This window comes from Paramisgurnus dabryanus, chromosome 20 (genome assembly GCF_030506205.2).
Source record: "Paramisgurnus dabryanus chromosome 20, PD_genome_1.1, whole genome shotgun sequence".
Classification (NCBI taxonomy): domain Eukaryota; kingdom Metazoa; phylum Chordata; class Actinopteri; order Cypriniformes; family Cobitidae; genus Paramisgurnus; species Paramisgurnus dabryanus.
Genome location: NC_133356.1, coordinates 15,581,128 through 15,601,971, shown reverse-complemented (window position 1 = coordinate 15,601,971; position 20,844 = coordinate 15,581,128). Strand labels below are relative to the sequence as shown.

The 20,844-nt window shown below is 36.5% G+C and overlaps 3 protein-coding genes across 9 annotated transcripts in view; 1 reads left to right on the top strand and 2 right to left on the bottom strand.

Annotated features, from left to right (window-relative positions):
* The window catches only part of smap1 (small ArfGAP 1), a 168,093-nt gene extending 155,753 nt beyond the window's left edge, over positions 1-12,340 (bottom strand). For 3 of the 4 annotated variants that reach the window (XM_065296649.1, XM_065296650.1, XM_065296652.1), the window contains exon 1: positions 12,034-12,340. In XM_065296649.1, coding sequence (XP_065152721.1) covers positions 12,034-12,151 — 118 coding nt within the window. In that variant the 5' untranslated portion in view covers positions 12,152-12,340. The remainder of the gene's footprint in view (positions 1-12,033) is intronic. The other variant, XM_065296651.2, reaches the window with a different exon arrangement.
* LOC135786987 (uncharacterized) lies at positions 779-7,998 on the top strand. 4 transcript variants are annotated; one of them, XM_065296646.2, is made up of 10 exons: positions 779-854; positions 983-1,103; positions 1,785-1,880; positions 2,013-2,187; positions 2,911-3,500; positions 3,692-3,871; positions 4,259-4,399; positions 4,669-4,723; positions 4,888-5,041; positions 7,142-7,998. In XM_065296646.2, the coding sequence occupies exons 2-10, from the start codon at positions 1,077-1,079 to the stop codon at positions 7,287-7,289; spliced, it is 1,566 nt and encodes a 521-aa protein (XP_065152718.1). In that variant the 5' UTR covers positions 779-854; positions 983-1,076; the 3' UTR covers positions 7,290-7,998. The 4 variants fall into 4 exon arrangements, with proteins under 4 accessions (XP_065152718.1, XP_073668951.1, XP_065152719.1 ...); XM_073812850.1 differs by lacking the exon at positions 7,142-7,998 and having other exon boundaries at positions 4,669-4,721; positions 4,888-5,024; XM_065296647.2 differs by having other exon boundaries at positions 821-1,103; positions 2,017-2,187.
* Positions 12,341-14,336: 1,996 nt separating the features above from the next.
* sdhaf4 (succinate dehydrogenase complex assembly factor 4) lies at positions 14,337-15,589 on the bottom strand. The gene is made up of 3 exons (XM_065297538.2): positions 15,411-15,589; positions 15,096-15,227; positions 14,337-14,912 (listed from the first exon to the last, which is right to left on the bottom strand). Exons 1-3 carry the CDS (start codon positions 15,487-15,489, stop codon positions 14,803-14,805), a joined length of 321 nt encoding a protein of 106 aa, XP_065153610.1. The 5' UTR covers positions 15,490-15,589; the 3' UTR covers positions 14,337-14,802.
* Positions 15,590-20,844: the final 5,255 nt, after the last annotated feature.

The window sequence follows — 20,844 nt, the reverse complement described above, 5'->3', positions numbered from 1 at the left end:
CTGGCTAACATACCTTGGTGTCAGTTGGAAATACAATCATCCCCTACGTCCTCTTTACTGGCAATACTGTCTGGCATGGCTTCAGTCAACCCCTCTGGCTTTACCAGCAACCCAGTGGTCATTTCCACATTAAAGATATGGTTTCAATTTAGGAAGCATTTTAAATTTCTTACTCCCACTACTTCAGGTCCACTGTTGAGGAATTATGCGTTCAAACCTGCATTAACTGATTCTATTTTCACTTTATGGCATGATAAGGGTCTGAAATGTTTTAAGGATTTTTATAAAGACGGGGTTTTCTGTTCTTTCACAAATCTTGCTAGTGAGTTCGACCTCCCACTTTCACATCTCTTTAGGTATTTCCAAATTAGGAACTGTGTAAAAACCTTATTTCCTAATTTTCCACAACTCCCTCCTGAACAGACATGGGACAGTCTTTTACGGTTGAACCCTTCACAAAGATCTTTAATCTCGAAAGTTTATGGTACCATTCAGTCCTACGATGATCATCTAGCCTCTAAGACAAAGGAGGCCTGGGAGAAAGAGTTGGGGTTGGACTTTGATGTTGACTGGTGGGACTCTGTTTTAAACGGCATTCACAAAGCCTCAATTTGTGCCCGCTTGACTTTAATACAATTTAAAGTACACTGTTAAAAAAATCCGTAAATTTAGGGGTCCCTTTACCGTGAATTTGCTACGGATTCGCTCCGTTTTGCGAAATACGGAAAGTGTGCTGTTGCGCAAGGCAGTATGGGTAGATTTTTTCCCCCAGCCAGAATTTTCCGACGCCATTACACTCAGCGCGGTCAGTGCCAGCCTGAAGTTCTGCGAGTCACGTGGAAAGTTGTAAACAGGTTGGTTGTGTGTAATGAGAATAGGAATGGAGTGCCACCTCTCAAACAAAATATATTAAGTTTAACACATGATAATCACGTTTTTGTTCATTTCATCAAATTATTAGTTGGTTAATTTTGTCTCGAAGGTTTCTAACAGCATTCCAACCGGCGCTATACAGGCCAGGGTAGTGGCTCGCAGCTGAGCACGGGACCTTTGCTGCTAGCTGCGTTAGCATTGGCATGTCGGCTGCGCTTCCTATGTACCAGGTACGTCAAAAGCCCATTTTTTGTTCCCCCTCATACATTAAGTTGGTCTCGACAGGCAGTTGGTAGTCGTGTGTGTGTTTCATGTCGACATCTGAATGTGTGTGTTTCGCGTATTTTGAAGCGTGAGTGGACGTTTGCTGCTAGCTGCGCTAGCATTAGCCCGCCGCATGCGCTTCATAAGTACGTCAAAAGCCAATTTTTTATTCCTCGTACATGAAATTTGGTCTCGATAGTCAGTTGGTAGCCGTGTTTATTTCATGTCGACATCTGAATATGTGCGTTTCGCGTAATTTTGAAGCGTGAGTGGACGTTTGCTGCTAGCTCCGCTAGCATTAGCCCGCCGCCTGCGCTTCGTAAGTAGGTCAAAAGCAAATTTTTTGTTCCTCGTACATGAAATTTGGTCTCGATAGTCAGTTGGTAGCCGTGTGTGTTTCATTGTAACATTTGAATGTGTGCGTATTGCGTTATTTTGAAGCGTGGGTGGACGATGGCCCGTTTGCCCAGCTAATGTTAGCCCATACGTTTTGTGTATGTAAATTAGCCACGTGTGTGTGTATGTAAATTAGCCACGTGTGTGTGTATTGTTTTAGCTCGCTGTGTTACGTTACCATACTACTGAGAATGGCAATAATTAAAAGGGGTGATGATTAAGTAGAATCAGATTTCCCCTGTGTATTATAGGACTTTCCATTCCCTAAAGTGAAACAAGCAGTGAGGAAAACATTGCTGCCCAAAGAGAGTGGCCCATGCAGCCCAAAGCAGATTGCTCATTTGAAGGTATCTGAAAAGTGAATGTGCTTCACTGTGCTGATCTGAATTTATTGTTTTCATATTGATTCTGTTCTGATTCTGTTCTGATTCTGTCCATCCTTCACTTGGCAAATTTAATCTCTTAAACATGTTGACAAGAAAGCAATGCCATCGCTTAGTAGTGATCAGATGGATACACTGATGGCTAAACTGGAGGAATTAGGAGTTCTCTCTGTAGATGACCTGAGCCTTGTTGACCCGGAGGACATTAAAGACACTCTGCCATTTATTCAGTGCAAAAGATTCGTCAGAGCTGTCAAAGCATTGGAATCAGGTGAGTTTTTGCCCCTCTGTTTTAATGCAAGTTTTCTGAGACTAAAAAGGTTTATTCAAAAAAATGCAAAAAAAGGTTGCCATCAGCTGTACATGGTGAAAAAGAAGTACACTTCCATAGTCTACTTAAAGTGCTTTATTTTCATGCACTAATTTTGTACTTAATATACTAAAAATTCTTCTTTAGTACTTCTTAAGATAATCTTAAGAACATCCAAGTGTACTTCACTGTGCTATTTTGAGACACCATAAATATGAACTAAAATGTGCTAAAAATGTATTTAAAAATGTATTTAGGTACCACTTGTAGCAAACTTAAACGCATCTTTGTTTGAAATTTGGGTTCAAGTTTAATACAAGTGTTAAATGAGTACATTTTTTAATACAGAGATAGTATGTTAAAAGTGCATTTTAGTTCAAATTTATGGTGTCTCAAAATAGCACAGTGAAGTACACTTAGATAATCTTAAGAACATCTTAAGAAGCACTAAAGATGAACTTTTAGTTTATTAAGTACAAAATTAGTGTGCGAAAATAAAGCACTTTAAGTATATTATGAAAGTGTACTACTTTTTCACCTGGGTACCCTATAATTGGTTTTCATAATTAGGTCCATTTGTATTCCTGGTGGACCCATACTGGACATTAAGGACCAATGTATTAATTGATTCGTAACAATCGTGATGTGTTTAATTTATGGAGATGTGTGTCATGTCATCCATAGATTCACAAGCTCCACCGCAGTTTACCAGGCCTGGCCCCTCATCAACACCTGAGCCACATAGGTTTCAGCTGCCTTCAACACCACCTGAGACAGCCGACTCCCCATCCCAAGACACATATTCTGTTCCATGGCACAAATTTCCCTCAAAAGTCATGGATGACTTGCGTGAAAAGAAGTACATAATGGGGAAAGACAGACGAGAGATGGTTCGGATCGTCGCTGAAGATTACCTCCACAAACACCCAGGAAGACCTGGTAGACAAAAGCTGAGGGAACTCGCCAGTATGATTGTAGGACAATATCCTGCCTCCTTCAAGCTGACAGAGCCGTTTGGAAACAAACCTTTTGCAAAAGATGGTTCTGAAACTCTATTTCGTCAGCTGGAACACAGAATTGAAAATATGAAGAGGCCACAAAGCTCACTGAAGAGGCGAGCAGGGGGTGAAAATTCAACAAAGAAAAGGCCCAGGAATTCAGATCAGTATGGATGTGTGGCGTGGGATCCAATCATTGAGGGGACTGTGTGTAGAGAAGACCTGCTGTCTAAACGAGATGACTTGAAACGTGCCTTTCAAACCCAGGATCTTCAGGTGGGTCTGCAATCATCCATTATTTTCTTGTGTTGTAAGGACACGTGAAATTGTAGGACACATTGTGAAATTGTAGATCGTCTGACATCACTACGCCCATAGTCTATTGAAATGTATATCCTGTTTTATTATTTTAATTGGTTAGTTTGAATAACTGTTTGACTGTTTGACTAACTGCCTTATATCTTAAGGAGTCATCTGTTAGAAAATTGATGACCGAAACATATCCCATTCAGCGTGAAATCCTCAACGATGCTGATACCTTTATTGGCGTTGTAAAGGAGGAGTGGCCGTTCCTGTTTGAAGTTCCTCACCTGTTTGATCATGCATCTAAACTCCTTGGCTTCTCTGTACAAAACAAGCTGGCACAGGTGTGTTGTTACTGTTATTATTATGATTGTGCTGTGCTGCTCCATATGGAGAGAATTTTGTCTTTATTAATCAATCAAAAAAAAGATTTGCAACCAAAAAGAGAGTTGAGACCAAAAAAAAGATAAACTGGCAATCAATCAAATAGAATAAATTGGATGAACAATCAAATAGAATAGATTTGAGACCAAAAATCAGGAAGTGGCAACCAAAAAAGCAGAACATTTGAGATCAAAACAGAACAGGTTGCAAATAAAAAAGGAAATAATTCGAATTTTGTTTTTTTGTGTTCAAATTTCTCTCCATAGCTGCATTTATTTGGAGACCAAACAAAAATGAGTGTTAGTCTTATGTACCTGTACAAAATTAACACCTTGAACCTTAAACAGGAACTTTCCAAAAAAGAAAAGGGGATCAATGACTTCCTTGACTCAAAAGGGATGAAGACGGGCGAAGGTCCAATACAGCTCATCTGTGGCATTGCAAAATACTTCAAGGAAGACTCTTACAAACTCTTCGACAAAAAAGAGGTAGATGTTGTAAATTTTAAACTATGTGCAAGATAATTATTTGCATCCAGTGGTGAACCAAGTAACCAATCACAGTATATGAAGTATAGATTCCCCTAATTGTGCTGCTAATATTCTCTATAAACTCTCTCTCTATAAACTATTTACATTAATGTCTGTGCTTAATGGCTACCTCTGTCTTATGAAGACACTAGCAGATAGTCAATTTGCCAGCAGGTTTGTGTGCACTAGAAACATTAATTCATGTGTTATGTCTGTCACCAAAACAGATCTCTGCAGATCCTGAAGTCGAACTCCCAGTGACCCCATGCATCCTAGTCAGAGGTTTGTAGTTAAATATTTTTTGTATCTCAGCGAGCTGTTTTATAAGCTGTTGTTTTGTCGTATTTATCAAAGAAATGTTTTCCTTGCCTTAAAATATAGGATTTTTTTACATGGTGCTCAGAATTGTTATTTTTTTCTTTATCTTTTTTTTATATGTGTTAAAGGTGACCAGCAATTCAAGATTGCTCTTGATGGGTTACTTGTCAATGACCACATCACCTCTCCCATTGTGGCTTTGAGCTACGTCTTCTCCATGTTTTATGTCTGCAACATCCAATACCCACCGGAGATGGCTTTTACTCTCGAATTCATGCAAAGGTAAGCACTCATTGTTTGGAAATACTTTGTAAATGTGACTTTTCCATGCCTTTCTGCATCCGACCTGCTTTTTGTCAATCTACACCAAACCCCTTTGTCTGAGATGTACAGGCTCAAAATGTGTCGCCACATGCTGTGAGCTTTTAGATCAGCTGTTATTTGCTTATGATCCCCCTGAATATGGATTTGTTCGTAGATTTTGTAGCTTCCCGTTGAAGACTATTGTTGGAATAAATGTTTCATATTTTTTAAAATGGCAGGTAACATGCTTTTTGCTTTACATGGTGTCCGAGGTCAATCAAAAACAAAACAAACATAAAATGATTCTAGTTGGAAAATTGAGCAAAAACATATTTTTCTTGGAATGGATTCTTGAGACAAAATTCGTTTGAGCTATCTCTTTAAAACCATTAGCACCTGAGACCAGGTTATGTCAGTGGTGGTCAAACCTTTTCATGTCAAAGACACACAAACTGAAATGTATTTGGCTGCAGACTCAAACCTAAAAATATGTTGTTCCAGGGACCCCCTCCAAAAGTAAAGTCTAAACATATTCATTTAAAAAATAATACATGCTGGATTCATGCCCAAATGTTAATACTTTGATTAGGGGTGTGACGAGACTCTTAATCCATGAGACGAGACGAAACACGAGATTGGGTTCACGAGAACGAGACGATATTTTTTACACTTTTTAAGAAAGCCTCAATGATAAAATAAATGAATAAGAAACTGAAATCACATTATTTTTAAATGTTTTAACTAATCAAGGACTGGCCTTAACAATTATTTTGCTAACTGATAATGAAGTGATTTGTTATTTTGGGGTAATAAAAATAGACCCAAGTGAGCAGTAGCATTTAAAATTATTAAATAATATTAAATTATTAAATAATAACGAAGATGCAATAATAATTGGTTCAAATAAAGTATTAAAACCAAGTTACATTAAACAACATTAAAGGTGCAGTGTGTAATTTTTAGAAGGATCTCTTGACAGAAATGCAAAATAATATACAAAACTAAATTATCAGGGGTGTTTAAAGACATCTAATAATGAACCGTTATGTGTTTATTGCCTTAGAGTTAGATGTTTTATCTACATACACAGAGGGTCCCCTTACATGGAAGCCGCCATTTTGTGCAGCCATGTTTCTATAGAAGCCCTTAACGGACAAACTTTTTTACTAAGTTGTCTCCAACGATGACATGTTTGTCCGGTGGCGGCTACTGTAGCTTCTCTATGTGTTTCAAAATCAAGAGGTGAGCAGTGGACTGAGCCGTTGGTTGCAATTCACAACCTCACCACTAGATGCCGCTAAAATTTACACACTGCACCTTTAACAAACACATTACATTTGTGCCCTACAAATAAAAAGCATTATGTATGTATTATAACAAATGCCTGCCGACATTAAATCATGTACACTCTGTGTGAGGGTTTAATCTGCTGAGACTTCTCATCTGACACTGATTAACATACAAACATAACGCGTCTCAGACTTCACACGAGTTCCCAAACGAACAGTATTGAAAACCCAAACAAAAAAGCAAACGCAGTAAAAGACAAATATAATGCATGCGCTATAAAAGGGTCAAACAGAAAGCTGCATCCCCCGGAGGTCGCATTTGCAGGCTGCATACGTCATCAAGGTTCATTTCAGATCATTAACTGAGCATTACATTCGCAAGTCGTGAGCATATTACAAGAATTTGCGATTAACTAAATAATTAGTAAACTTTATAATTGTTAATAGTCTCTAATCCCTGCAATATCCCTGCACACATGTTGAGGTTGCATGCTGTCATGTCTTGGTGATAAGCAGACTTCTCGCCCTTGCAAACATTTCTTTATATGCGCAGTGTGAATGCATGTGTCTTGAAAAGACAAAGGAAGAGATAAGCTTAGCCACTGGCACCAGCACCACAATAACATTGGGTACTAGACAGATGGTCAACTAGAATGATAGAGAGGTTCACACATAGGGGCATATTGAAGAAAACAAATGTATGATTTTATAGAACTGTTCCACTCCTGTCAAGCCACACAACACGTGCAAACTTTGTCTGCATCTCACTATTCTTATTATTTTTTCTCAGAGTTTTCTTTGGGATCAATCCTGAGCGAGGCTCCAAGGCAGAGAAGAAAGGGAAGAAACAGCACTTCATACTTCCACAGGTGTGCAAGCTGGTTTCTCAGCTGAAGGAATTTGAATGCCAGCAGAAGGACTCTGAGTGGGCCATTTGAGCTGTTCTCAAAGCTCAGAAAATACCTTTTTGGACTGTATGTACAATTTTTATAGTATTATGTGAGTTCAGATGTTTTAACTAGATGCCCACAACACACATGCTGCAGTTTCAAATCCCCCATGTTAAGGGTGAGGGAAGGTGGGCGATATTTGTCATTCCAGGTAGAGCTTTGCCTTTGTCTGTTTTACAGAAATCTCTTTATGGCATGTTGCACAGAGTCATCCTTATAAGGTTATGATTGTTATTGCTGCTGCACTGATGTTTTATAGAAAATTTATATAATGTAATACTTCTAATGTTCTACTTGTTTTTTGTAGAAAGGTCAGACACTGGTTGCAGAGCTCTGCCTGTCGGTGTGATATGTGGAGTTGGAGGTGTAGGTTTCTGCATCCTCCTGGAGGGGGCTCCTCATTTTGCACTGACAGGTGAGACAGCAACAGCAATGCTGGCAGTTTTATTGTTATTTATTGTTATTTTGTCAATGTCTTTAACAAATCCATTTGTTATTAATGCCTGTCAGCCTGTGGGTGCTAAAAAGTTGCTAGATTTGGCAGCTCCCTGTTAAAGGACATGGCTGTAGTTCTTTAAGAGAACAGCTGGTTTATGTATGTAAAATTGCTCTGAATGTGAAGGTGATGTTCTGAATGTTTTAGTGGTTGTAATGTAAATATTGCAATTCATTCACTACAAAAAGTGCAATCACTTTAAAGCATCAGCAGCTGTTAAAATAAATAAAGAATTGTTGTGATTCTACATTTGTGCTTTATTGATGATAAACGGTATAGAGAACTGTACGGAAATAAAAAATCTAGGATTTGTGTCCGTAAATGGTACGGATTGAGTACTTTAATAATACGGAATATTCCATTTTAGGTTTGATGGAAGTGTCAGTAAATGGTTAAGAAAAAGACAGGTAAATCTACGGAAATATCTGTTATAGGGTTTACGTAATTGTCCGTACAATAACGGAAAAATGTACGGAAAATACGGAATTTTCCATTTTAGGTTTGACGGAAATGTCCGTAAATGGTAAAGAAAAAGACCAGTAAATCTACAGAAATATCCGTTTTAAGGTTTACGGAAGTGCCCGTACAATAATGGAAAAAGTGCTGGTAATTAATTACCAGCACTTTTTCCGTTTTTTAACGGAACTTTTTTTAACAGTGTAGTGTTCAGATGTCACTATTCTAAATCCAGACTATCTCAAATTTTTCCTAATACACTTGATGTCTGTGACAGATGCTCTGGCTCACCCTGTACTCTTGCACATATGTTTTTCTTTTGTCCAACTCTAAGAAATGTCTGGCAAACTTATTTTGACACCATGTCTAAAGTGCTCCTCAAAACCATTAATATCTCTCCGCATATAGCCATTTTTGGTACTCCTCAAGAATACCATCTCTTTTCATCTGTGCAATTAGAAATCCTGGCTTTCACTTCCTTAATAGTGAGACGCCATCTCCTCCTTAATTGGAAAGCAACAAATGCCCCATCCAGTACATTTTGGATGACTGATGTTATGTCCTTTTTAAAATTGGAAAAAATAAGATATTCCAAAAAAGGTAATCTCGCCAAATTTTACAACAAGTGGCAACCATTTAGGCAATTTTTCCAAGCTAACTAGGCCTGACTCCCTCTCTCTCTTTTTTTTTTTTTTTTTTTTTTTTTTCTCATTGTTATTATTAGTTTTATATATGTATATATTTTTACAATATTTATTTTATTTGTTTGCTTATTTATTTATTTATTTATTTTTTTTTGTGGGGGTTAAGGGGGGGGGGAAAAAAAAGGAAAATGTTGTGTACAAATATGTTGGTTATTGTTATCCAAGTGTCTTTAATGTTTACTTTTTTGTTTTTTTGTGTGCAAACCAATAAATATATGAAACAGAGAAGCTAGGCAAAATCGCATAGATTATCAGAGTCGATTATGAATGCGATTTTGCCTAGCTCCTCTGTGAAATACGGATCTGTGTAATAAATGATGATGCCGATTTACTACTAATCAAGGAACCGGCTTTACTGATGAAGCATGCATGAGAATCGCAGGCGATTTTTTTGCACAGCCCTATTCTCCATATATAAAACTTAATTTGAGGTGGTTTGTCTATGACGTTTTATTTTATTGACAATTATCAAGAGCGCGTTATTCTGAAATCTCTTCACAGAGAGAGAACTTTCCATTTTCCGTTCCATTCTACTGGATGCTCTCAGTGCACGTCATTGAGTGTGAGAATCCACCAGCGGAATCTGCGCCAAAAGGATCGTGAAATCATGGTAACTTTTTGTAAGCGCTTATTTATAAATTGAACTCATTTACAAATCAGAAGTAATGTTAGCATAATGTTAGTAATGTTAGAATTCATAGAATTAAACTAATTCAGCATTTTAACTTTCCACATGCACCCCAATCCATTTACCTTAGGGGTCAAACGTCTTGACTCTACGTTTTAAAACAATTGTCAAAAGTGGGTGAAAGGGGATCACACTGGGTTTTGTGGCTCCGTCAGTTGCAAACTCTTATTATTGCTAGGCCATATGACTTGTCAATCATCCTCGCTTTCTATTTGGTGGATGAACCCAATGCTATCATTGGACAACTTTTTTCTGTTGCTTGTTTTGAGTACTGCGAGTGGCAGTGGCTTAGGTTTTTGCGTAGTTTAGAGTGTCGAATTGTACCAGCGTACTTTATAGGTCACATATCATGAAAATCTGACTTTTCCAAGTTTTATTGCTATAATTGGGTTCCCATTGCTTCTATCAACCTAGAAAATGCATAAAGGAACAACCCAGTAACTTAGTTTTGGGAAACCATTCTTTGCAAGCATGTAAAAATAGGTCATTGAAATTTGGCTCCCCTTGTGATGTCAGATGGGGATAATACCACCCCTTAATCTGCACTATCTAACCACGGCACTGCCATGTAGTGCAGAGATCAGCTCATTTGGATTTAAAAGGACACCCAAAATGGCACATTTTTGCTCACACCTACAAAGTGGCAATTTTAACATGATATAATAAATTATCTATATGATATTTTAAGCTAAAACTTCACATTTGTACTTTGGGGACACCAAAGATTTATTTGACATCTTAATGTCCCCTTTAAAGTTAAAATGCTTCGCAAAATGCGTACAGGTTGGCAGATCTGACAGTCACACAAAAATGAGGGTTAATGAAGCTACAAAACTCCAGCCCTTCATCACTGGCATTATGTAAGAGACAGAAAGAGAGAGCGAGAGAGACAGAGATCAGGCAATATGAGCAGTGAGGTGTGGCCGCTGTTAAGAAACTAGAGAGCTCAGAGTAAAAGAAACTGATCTGTCTAAGAAAGTAGAGAGGAACCCTTGAGAAGTTTCTGGCCTGGTACATCACTACAGAGCTGATGAGTGCCTTCTGCCCTGGTCTCAGAAAAGCAAAAGACGACTTTTCACTAAATGACATGACAGCAAGACTTACTCGCTGAATCTGGAGTAATGGAAGGACAGAAGGAAAACAACATACAATTTGTTCTTTATGTTCTTATTCTAGCACACCTGCATGTGAATGATCATAGATAATCCAGTAATATCAACAAAAGGACTCTAAACAAGGTCATCGAAACTAGGCATGTGAATAGAGAGGAAGCCCTGAAGCAACTGTAAGGAAATGAAAATGCATTATTTTGCTTTTCACTATTTGAGGCACGTCACAAACACAATGTTGAATGCCAGTTGTAAGCCATATGATGCCATTAATTAAAGCAACAATATGCGAATACATTTACAGCTTGTTCTCATTTGCTGTCATGTAACAAGACTTAATCTGTGCAACATTTAGACTTCTTATCTATTCTTACTTCTATAAATTCTAATATTAATAATAATACAGTGTTTTCTATGAGCAAAAATTAAAAAAAAATATTTGCCAAGAAAACAAACATAAAAATCTTTATTTGAAAATAGTCACAATCTAAATGGAAGCTTTACTGATTATGCCATTTGATTTGCTTAATGTAAACATATTGGTTCAGGCTCTATAGGCCCTATATATATTGAATTGGGAGTTACGCACTACTGCACTGACGTAACAATAATAAACCCTGTTAGGTAGATATGTGGAAGAAAAGGAAACTACGAGACATAATAAATACACCTCCCCAAAGCACTTTTTCATTAGCTCAAAGTTGTCATACTTGTTTCAATGGATTGGGACGTATACAAGCACAAGTTAAACCCTCTCACCTCTTAAACCCTTGCTGAACAGAAGATTTTTTTCGTAGATCATCAAAGCTGTCATACTTGTTTCAGTGCAACAAAGCTGGGAGGTACACACGCACACGTTCATCCCGCCTATGTACTTAAACTATTACATCACATCTGACTCAATGAAACATCAGGATTCAGGATGACACTGTATAGCAGACATGCCGATCAGTTCAACTCCTCACTGGTTTTCCATTCATGAATAAATAATGTTTTTGGTCAAGGACACATGGCTGAATACTGATGGGCTGGAGTGTCAAACGGAAATCAGATTCTTAACTAAACAACGAGTGTGTTCGCATAAAAATTGATGCCCAAAAATGCAGTCTATTGAATTCCCAAGGTAGATTTTGACAAGTATGGCTTACTGGGTGATTCAGATACATTAGCCTTGAGAAACCGAAACAGCCACGTACGTTAACAGTGCCGGTTATCAAAATATCACACAAGTTTAAAAGCGACGTAGAGGTGATTTTAAAGGTAAGTTAGGTCATCTCACCTTTCGCCTCGCAGTCGGCGCAGTATTTGTTATCATCCTCCCTCAGCATTTTAGACAGAATGGCCTGATGCTGTTCGTTCAGTTTCTGAGCCTTTTCCCTCTCCGATCGCGTCGTCATCTCGGCCGGTTTTCTGTCAACGTCTCCGGATAAAATCACCTGCCTTTCCCCCGATTCACTCTAGTTCAGTTGAAGCAAAATAAAATGAAGACCATCCCCCGATGAATGAAACTATGATGGGCTAACGGCTGCGGTGCTGACTTGAGACAGATCGGCGGAATATGGCCGATTGGAGGAAGTGACCGGAAGCGGAAACGAAGTCAAGAAAGGTACGATAAACTGACTGAAATTATTTTAATATTCACAAATGTTGACTCCGGGTTTAATCAAGCTATTCGCCGCTATAATTTTTTTTAAAATATATATATATATTTTTTAAATCGACAGTGTCCTTTGTTAGATAGTAATGTACATTTCGATCCCACTTTAACATTTACGTCATTGCTGACGTACCTATGCGTTTCGTACAGTAGGTACCGGTTTAAAGCTTGCGAGAAATATAGGTGTGTTCGACTTTATACAGCGTTGCGCAAACAGATCGGCCGATGACAGCAAAGTACAGCGATATTGAGTCAAAAGCACAGCTTTTGAAACCCTCCCGTGGCAGGCTACTTTGATCGGTCTGCACAGAGCCGCATGCAAGTTGAGTATATGGTTATTAAACCAAACGTGGTTCAAATCAACGTCACCAGGGTTTAAATTGGGCCGGGGCCGTCCGGGGCTAAGCCCCGGCACATAGGCTGAAGGTCGCGCTCTGCTCTTGCCAGTGTACTCGCTGCGCTGGTGCGTGTGCACTGACGCGAAGGGAATAATGTGTTTTCATTCATTATGGGGCATACTTACCAACGCAAATTCAACGATTTGCGCGAGCAGATTACATACAAAGTCAATGCAAAGACGCAACCAGGCGCGTCCACGCGCGGGGCGATGAAAATGACGCGAATTGGGCGCCGCAATTGCCGCGAAAACACGCGCTTTTCCCTTTAAATGCGTCTTCGCGCAAGTTATGCAACTCAAGCGAAAAAACTCAGAACTTCAAGAACGCGCTCTCACGCAGGATCATTTGACGAGAGAGAGAGAGAGACAGAGAGAGAGACAGAGAGAGAGAGAGGTAATAATGGTGCCCACGTCGAGAAAACTTCATAGAAGACAAGAAACGTGTAAAGGATTAAAGTATGGATGTCACTCATCTAATTACATTATGTTAAGGATAACACTGGATATAACTATTGTATAGTTGAATAAAATAATGTATTTTAATTACACAAATCAAAGTTTGATTTGTGTAGTTAAAATACATTATTTTATTCAAATTATGATGATCAAACCTAACTATATGATTGTTTTAGCTGCTGACCAGCATAGGGAATCTCCATGGCTAATTTCTAAGACATGTTGCTGATACAGTACTGTGTGTTGTACCTTTTCTTGTTAATTTAGTCTTATGGGATAGCCTATCTTATGCCTAGAATTATTAAAGGAGGTTGATTCTTTTAACTTCCTTTAAAGTTTGATCAATTGTGCATAATGACATGTGGAACAAATGGATATAGGGTGTCAAACTCATAGATTTGCATCATTTAAAATTCAGATGCTCTTTTTAAAATATTTTGGGTCAACCTCTGGCACAGCTTTAAAGCTGAAACTTATCAAATCCTGTCAGAGGTCCAGAATGTCATTGAAACACACCAGTGGCTTTGCTATCATCAGTATTAAACATGTTACCCCTTGAAGTACCCCTCCCCGCAGAGCCCCCCCACATAACAAATCCCAATTTAACCCCTGAACGTCACCTATTCCTAAGCAGACTAGTTTCTAGTTTCTAACCTAAATATAGGTTTATCAATATAGGTTATATTATTTTCCATTTCCTGATGTACATTTCATATGCAAATACACGGTAAATACTAAGTATTTGTACAAACAACAGTAGCCCAAACCATACCTACAAACTCAATAACTGTAATAAAATAACCCCATTAATAGATTAACCATTGCTCTGTTACATTTTTGCCAGAATGCCAGTCACTACAGTTAATTTGTTTGTAATATAACCATGGTAAGTTTTTGTAAATGCTGGTCATGTTATCTCTTTAAGCATTACTGTTGTGCCCTGAGAAGATAATGCGTTCAACCATGTGTGTGCGTGTAATCTGCAAAGGCAACAGTGTATTTTATAAAGTGTAATGAAACATATTCACATGACACAGGAAAACTTTTTCAATCAAAATTTTATTTATTTTTTCATATTATTTTCCACCAAAGTATAATAAATACAAGTAATTTTAACCATTATGTTTATTAAAATGTTTAATAAACAAAAATGTTTATAAAATATTTTGTCACATTTCAAACTATTTAGTTTTTACATTTAAAACCTTTCAAAATGTTTAAAATGTGACAAAATATTATGAATAAACATTATGCCTTTGTTCATGCATTAAACCATACATTCTTTGCAAAGACATTAAATTGTGCCGTTTCCAATAGGAAAAATATCAGAATCAAATTTCAAACAGGCTAAATCAAACCACTTACAAAAGAAAATAAATGTTTGTTTAGTACCATACTACAAAAGTAGGCCCATAACTTCAGGAAGGGTGATGAAAAATGTATGGTCTTGAGTTTCTCTATTTTGTTTATACAAAACAGTGATTAACAGGTGTCCATTTAAGTGATCAAATGAAAAACTTTGGATTTTTTACAGTGATCTAAAAATCAATACAACGACCCTTCCTCTCCCAGTCCCCATATCGTGTGGGTTCTGGGCCTTTGGGACCACCTTTCTCTTTGGTTTCTGGATTCACATCATCTGGAAATCCTGTTTAGGGAGAAAGTAAACATTATTCAATAATAATCAAAATATAGTGAGTTTTGCAAATGCAACTGTGTGCATATTTTGTAACAAACAATAGTTTATGTGCACATACTATCTTAAATTTTTCAAGCATGTCATGCTATAGTTATTTTACTGGTAACAAAGGTTCTGTGTGCTATTAATTACTTTCAAGAACGTCTTTAAAGTTTGACTCATTTTCGTCCATGTCAAATCGTCCTTGCGGTGTTTTCGCTTTCTTTAGAGGTTCTTTATCTTTGTTCACCTCACCAGATCCATATCCTGCTGCTCTTTGACATTCTGCAGTAAAAATCAGACTGTAACGTTTGAATAAATCTAAGGCAAATGGCAAACACACTTTAGGCGACTCAGTAATTGACCACTATCAAAAAATAAACGCGATTGTCAATGACGGCAAAAGAGAATCCGACAATATGCAGACAAATCGGTTCAGCCAGTGTTAAGGTGACTGGTTGCACTTACCTAATATAGTCGACTCCAAAAACAATCCCCGGTTTACAAAACATCTAGCTGTAGTACAGCAAATGCGTAAAATAGACATTTTGAGTGACACTTTTGTTTTGATTAATTTGCCTGTTGTAATCGATGGTTGCAAGTTACAAAACTGTAATACTCCGACGATGAAAAATGACGTTTCGCGCGTCATCATTATGAGACAAGAAACACATTTGAGAGGGTGGTGTTCGCGCTTAAAAAGTGCAGACGCTTTCAGAAAAATCGTGTCTGACGAGAAAGTGACTGCTGGAAAGTCTATACAGACTGTTTAAGGGATAGTTCACCCAAAAATGAAAATTCTGTCATCATGCACTCACTCTCATGTTGTTACAAAACTAAATGTAATTTGTTCTGATGAACACAAAGGAAGATATTTTGAGAAATGTTTGTAACCAAACCATTCGTGGACCATATTCACTTGCATAGTAGGAAAAAAGAATACAATGGAAGTAAATGGGGTCCACAAATGGTTTGGTTACAAAAATTTCTTCAAATATTTTCTTCATCAGAACAAAGAATGCATACAGGTTTGTAACAAATTAAGGGTGAGTAAATAATGACAGAATTTTCATTTTTGGGTGAACTATCTCATTAAAATCTATAATTCTATTTCAGCAAATATAACAAATGTATAATCTGTTGTGTGTGTTTGATTTTCATTTTTGGTTTAAAGTTTCACTGTTAAAGCTATGTACAATTAAGTGAAAAACTAAAAAGCATATATTTTATTACGATATGTGTAATTGCATTAAATGTCTTTAGCACTTAAAAAGGCATTTTAAAAAAGAAACATAAACATAAACTTACAACACTGTATCATGCTTTGCAATGAATCTGATCCATAAAACTGCATTAACCTATTAATTAATGTAATTGAGTGGCTACAACAATAATGTGAAACAAAAGATATCTTCTCCGTATTAATTATCTAAGATAATATATTACCCTCCGTAAACATTAAGGTTCACACAAGTTACTCTGATGACAATTTCAGATAGTCTTATCCTTTGTATTTTATGGTGAAGGCAGATTTTTATTTTATTTTAGTATATTTTAAAATGTATTTTATTTTAAGATGAAGATTGCGTGGCTTTGGTGGTCAGACTTTTCACTTTTCTTAGGGAGAATAAGGTCTTTGTCATTTACATTGGGATCATTGAAAATGGCTAGTGTCACATCAACGTTCTGGAACCTTTTAAACGACGCTTATGTAACATGTTACAAGATTTTGGAAGATATGATGATACGTAAACCATATTCCGTTTCAGGACTTAAAAAGCATCTGGTTAGTTTTAGGCACACCATGCACAGCTGGACATAGTTAATATCACAAACACATTTTGCACTCTTCGTACAATAGAAAAGAAATATACATTTATCATGCGACGAAAACTGTCATTCACATTGGGAAGAGATCCATCTGGGATCTATCCAAAATTACAAACAAAACTTACAAGGCGTTGCTATGGGTACTTAATAATATAAAAAGCTAAACAAGTCGAACAGTTAAAGTGACTCAGAGAGTAAATATTCAATATTTTATGATGAAAAATAAGTGCCATTCTCAGGGGCGAAAATCTCATCTAAATGTTGGGGGGGACAATAAACATAAAATTTTTCAAGAACAATTTTTGAAGGGGACACCAATAATACAGGCAAAATTGTACTTGCAAGGAAATGGGTACAGATAGAAAACGTTTCTCTTTCTCTATGAACGGACGCAAATTTAATTTTAATACATATGAATGCAGAGGTGAAAAGAGTAATACAATTTTCTACTTAAGTAATAGTAAAGTTACTTTAATAATATGTTACTTAAGTAAAAGTAAAGTTACTTTAATAATATTTTACTTAAGTAAAAGTAAAGTTACTGGTCTAAAAATCTACTCAAGTAAAAAGTCATTTTAATTTTAAGAGTTACTTTTTTACAGCGGGGAGAGGTTTCTAGTATAGTTCACAAAGGAAGGATATATACATCTCAAACTATGTTTTTAATTGTAAACATCTCTACAATTAAAGTGCAATAACAAATGTTAATAAAATAAAAAGCTTTTTATAACTAAGAAACATTTATGGAATTATTTAATGATTTTTACAGGTGAGTTATGCACTTTTGAAGCAAAAATAATATGAGGTCAGCAGCTAGTAAATACAATCATTATATGAAGGTTGTAATTGATGTATTGCTGGTAACATACATTGTTATTAAACTATATACATAAATGAACATATAATGAGATGAGTGCCATGGCTATACACTATACATCCTTTACACGTTTATTAGCTCCCAGACCTGTGTACCTGATGTCTTTCAATCTATCTCTCTCGCGCTCTCTCTCTCTCTGCAATGTCTAATGATCTGCGCATTCTCGAGGACGTTCTCAAGTTGTTTGACTTGACGCGAAGCTGCTAGACCTCGGAAGATAATGCGCATGTATTAAAAATGCATCGTGCAAATTAGCGGTTAAACACGGTCGGCAATTCTCAAACTCCGTACTCAAGAGCATGAACCCTACCTGAATGAAACAATCGCTTTGCGTCAATGGCCAGGGGTTTCTTTCGTAAGAATTGAATTGAGGGTCTGCATTAGCCTGCGCCTGTCTCGTCCCTCTCCATGGTTCTTTTTGCGCGTTCCCCCGCCCATCAATCAATCATCCGACCGTGGCGCGTCTTTATCACCTTACTTTTTTATTTATTTTTACTCAGTAACGGATATGATTTAACATGTAGCGAAGTAACCAACAATACTTTAAACATACTTAAGTAAAAGTAAAGTACAGATTTTAAAAACTACTCAAAGTAAAAGTACACAAAAAACTCAGTTACAGCAAGGTGAGTAAATGTAATTTGTTACTTTCAGCTCTGCCTCACCTCTGCATGAATGCATAAAAATGTTTTCTTGATCGTTTATCTGCTTCTGTTCTCAGAAAACGAAATATGTTCATGTTTATATGTCAAAATAGTCCAGTTTTAAAACATATGAGGATAAACTGATAAGTGATGGGAAACGTTGTATTGTATATAGCTTATTAACACGTCGGCTCCGTACACTTCTCTACCACCGGAATGTGTGGTGGTGAGGTAAAAGGGGCGTGGGCAGTGGACCAAACCACTGTGAGGCAAGGGAGGGGGAATCCAAATATTTAAAACGTTTTTTTGTTGTTGCTCCGTTTGCATTTGTATTGTTTCACTTCTTACACAACTAGTTTAAGTATTATAAATCATTAAATTATTTTCAATACACATATTCTAATGATAATTTAGGGGGGACAACCCTCAGATAGGGGGGGTCCTGTCCCCCCCGACCCCCCCGGGATTTCCGCCCATGGCCATTCTCAACTTTGGAGAACTTACGTCTGCTTTTAAGCAATTTAAAATCAAGTGTTATATGTATTAATTAGCCTACTTTGTATTAATTAATAAAATGTATTTTATAAAGAACAATCAGAACAATCTCTGAAAAAAGTGAAAGAAAATTAATGTCGTGCCACTGAATACATTTCCATTTCAGTACGTTTCAAATAAAATTGTAAAAGCATACAAATAACAGTAAAACTTTCGATTGTGTAAAAATGATCAGACAATAAATGCATACTACTGTGCAGGTACAAACCATTGATAAGTATTTTTGTGTCTTTAATTTGTATCAATTAATCGATAATTCTCCCATTTGCACGAAACAGGCAAAAGAAAAGACAAACTGTTCGGCTAAAATCAACAAATACTTTAAAAAACATAAAACATATGTGACAAAGAGAAGTTTTTCTTTCTGGAAAGTCACAATTGCTTATTTTTCTCTGTATAACAAGTGCTTAAGTGATCTATTTAACACGCTCCGTTTCACCTCACTGAGAATGTTTTCCTTTATTACAAAATAGCCTATAAAATAAAAGCCGTAGGTCAATTTTCTTTATCCTGTAGGTTGTTTTTAAATAACAGTTTTGTTCAAAGTAGTAATTAACAAGCATGCAAAATGTAATCCATCCACATACTGATTGTGTGATAAATGCAATGTCAAACGGATGTAGTCACCTGCAGGACAATGGCGAAATCACACCATTTAATACAACTAAATGCATAAACTTTACACAATGTTAATATCAATTTTGTCAATATTAATTTATGTATTTTATCTAAAGATTACGTTATATCTTTACAAATTCAATTATATCCCAATGTTAAATATATTCTTATTAAATCTTAGATAACGAAGTAGGTGCACAAACACCGTGGCGTCCTATTAAACTGTTTAGTTATTTGACGGCAATGGTGTAATGTGCTTTGCACACCATAACGAAATACCTATTATTTAAAATGCCTAATGCTGCATGAAGAACGACAATATAATAAAAGTCTTGTGCTTTTCTGCATGGATAAGACACCCTCATAATATCCCTAAAGCGTACTTTCAGCTCTCTCGAGCACTTAATCCTCGTAACAAAGTGAACTTTGTTACATTTAATATCTTTGTCAATGGCATAATACATAATCAGTCACAAGGCCCCAGCGGATAACCGCTGACTCCATATATACACTGAAAGAGGCATCACTGTGTGACAGAAATTTCTTTACAAAAATTACAAAATTATGTTATAATTGTATTCCATTAGGATATTTTAATTATGTACGTTTACACAATTACTGTTTATGATGTTCAATTGCAGATGTAAACTATACCAGGTGCTCTATAACGATTAGATTTTAATCACAAAGATAATTAATTTGTTAGTCAAGTGGTGCAAGTCTCTGAGAGTCCAATGGGGACTGCTCATAAGATGATACGAGAACGTCGTCACACAATACAGATGGACACAAATCCTGTATTTGTATTCAACCTAATTACTTATTAGTTTATAATGTCCTTACGTTTGTGTTTAATTATGCATTCATGTTAGATCAATATCAATAAGTAAAAAATTTGACTAGGAATTGGCACTCAATATGCGAAATTGTAATTTTTAGCTTGTCCTGCAGGTGACTGCTTGAGGCATTTTCTATACCAAATAAATTATGAAGCTTTTGTGAAAGCCTGTAATTAACCTTCGGTATTATATTATTTTGGGAAAAGAAGCCCTGTTAATCAGTACAGAATATTTAAAGATGACTTATTTATAAACGTTATTTTATAGTGTTTACCACAAGAAATGAACCGAATATGATATGGATGAGGTACAAACAAATGCTAATGAAATATAAATATAATATACTATCATATAGGATATAGCTTATTGTAATTGCATTTTGAAAATGAATGAATTTTAACCCTGGAGAACCCACGGGGTCAAATTTGTTTAATAAAATAAATGGGTTTTTGGATTTTCCTGGGTTCTCCAGGGTTAAAACAACTTAAAAAAAAATAAGTTTCTATTGTGGAACAGCATTATTCTTTCAGCTCTTAACT

Coding starts and splice junctions, on each gene's coding strand:
- sdhaf4 (XM_065297538.2), bottom strand. CDS start 15,489: ATGTCTATTTTACGCATTTGCTGTACTACAGCTAGATGTTTTGTAAAC. Junction 15,228..15,410: donor TTTGGAGTCGACTATATTAG/GTAAGTGCAACC, acceptor TTTTTACTGCAG/AATGTCAAAGAGCAGCAGGA. Junction 14,913..15,095: donor CTTTAAAGACGTTCTTGAAA/GTAATTAATAGC, acceptor CTCCCTAAACAG/GATTTCCAGATGATGTGAAT.
- LOC135786987 (XM_065296646.2), top strand. CDS start 1,077: ATGTCGGCTGCGCTTCCTATGTACCAG. Junction 3,872..4,258: donor TACAAAACAAGCTGGCACAG/GTGTGTTGTTAC, acceptor AACCTTAAACAG/GAACTTTCCAAAAAAGAAAA. Junction 5,042..7,141: donor ACTCTCGAATTCATGCAAAG/GTAAGCACTCAT, acceptor ATTTTTTCTCAG/AGTTTTCTTTGGGATCAATC.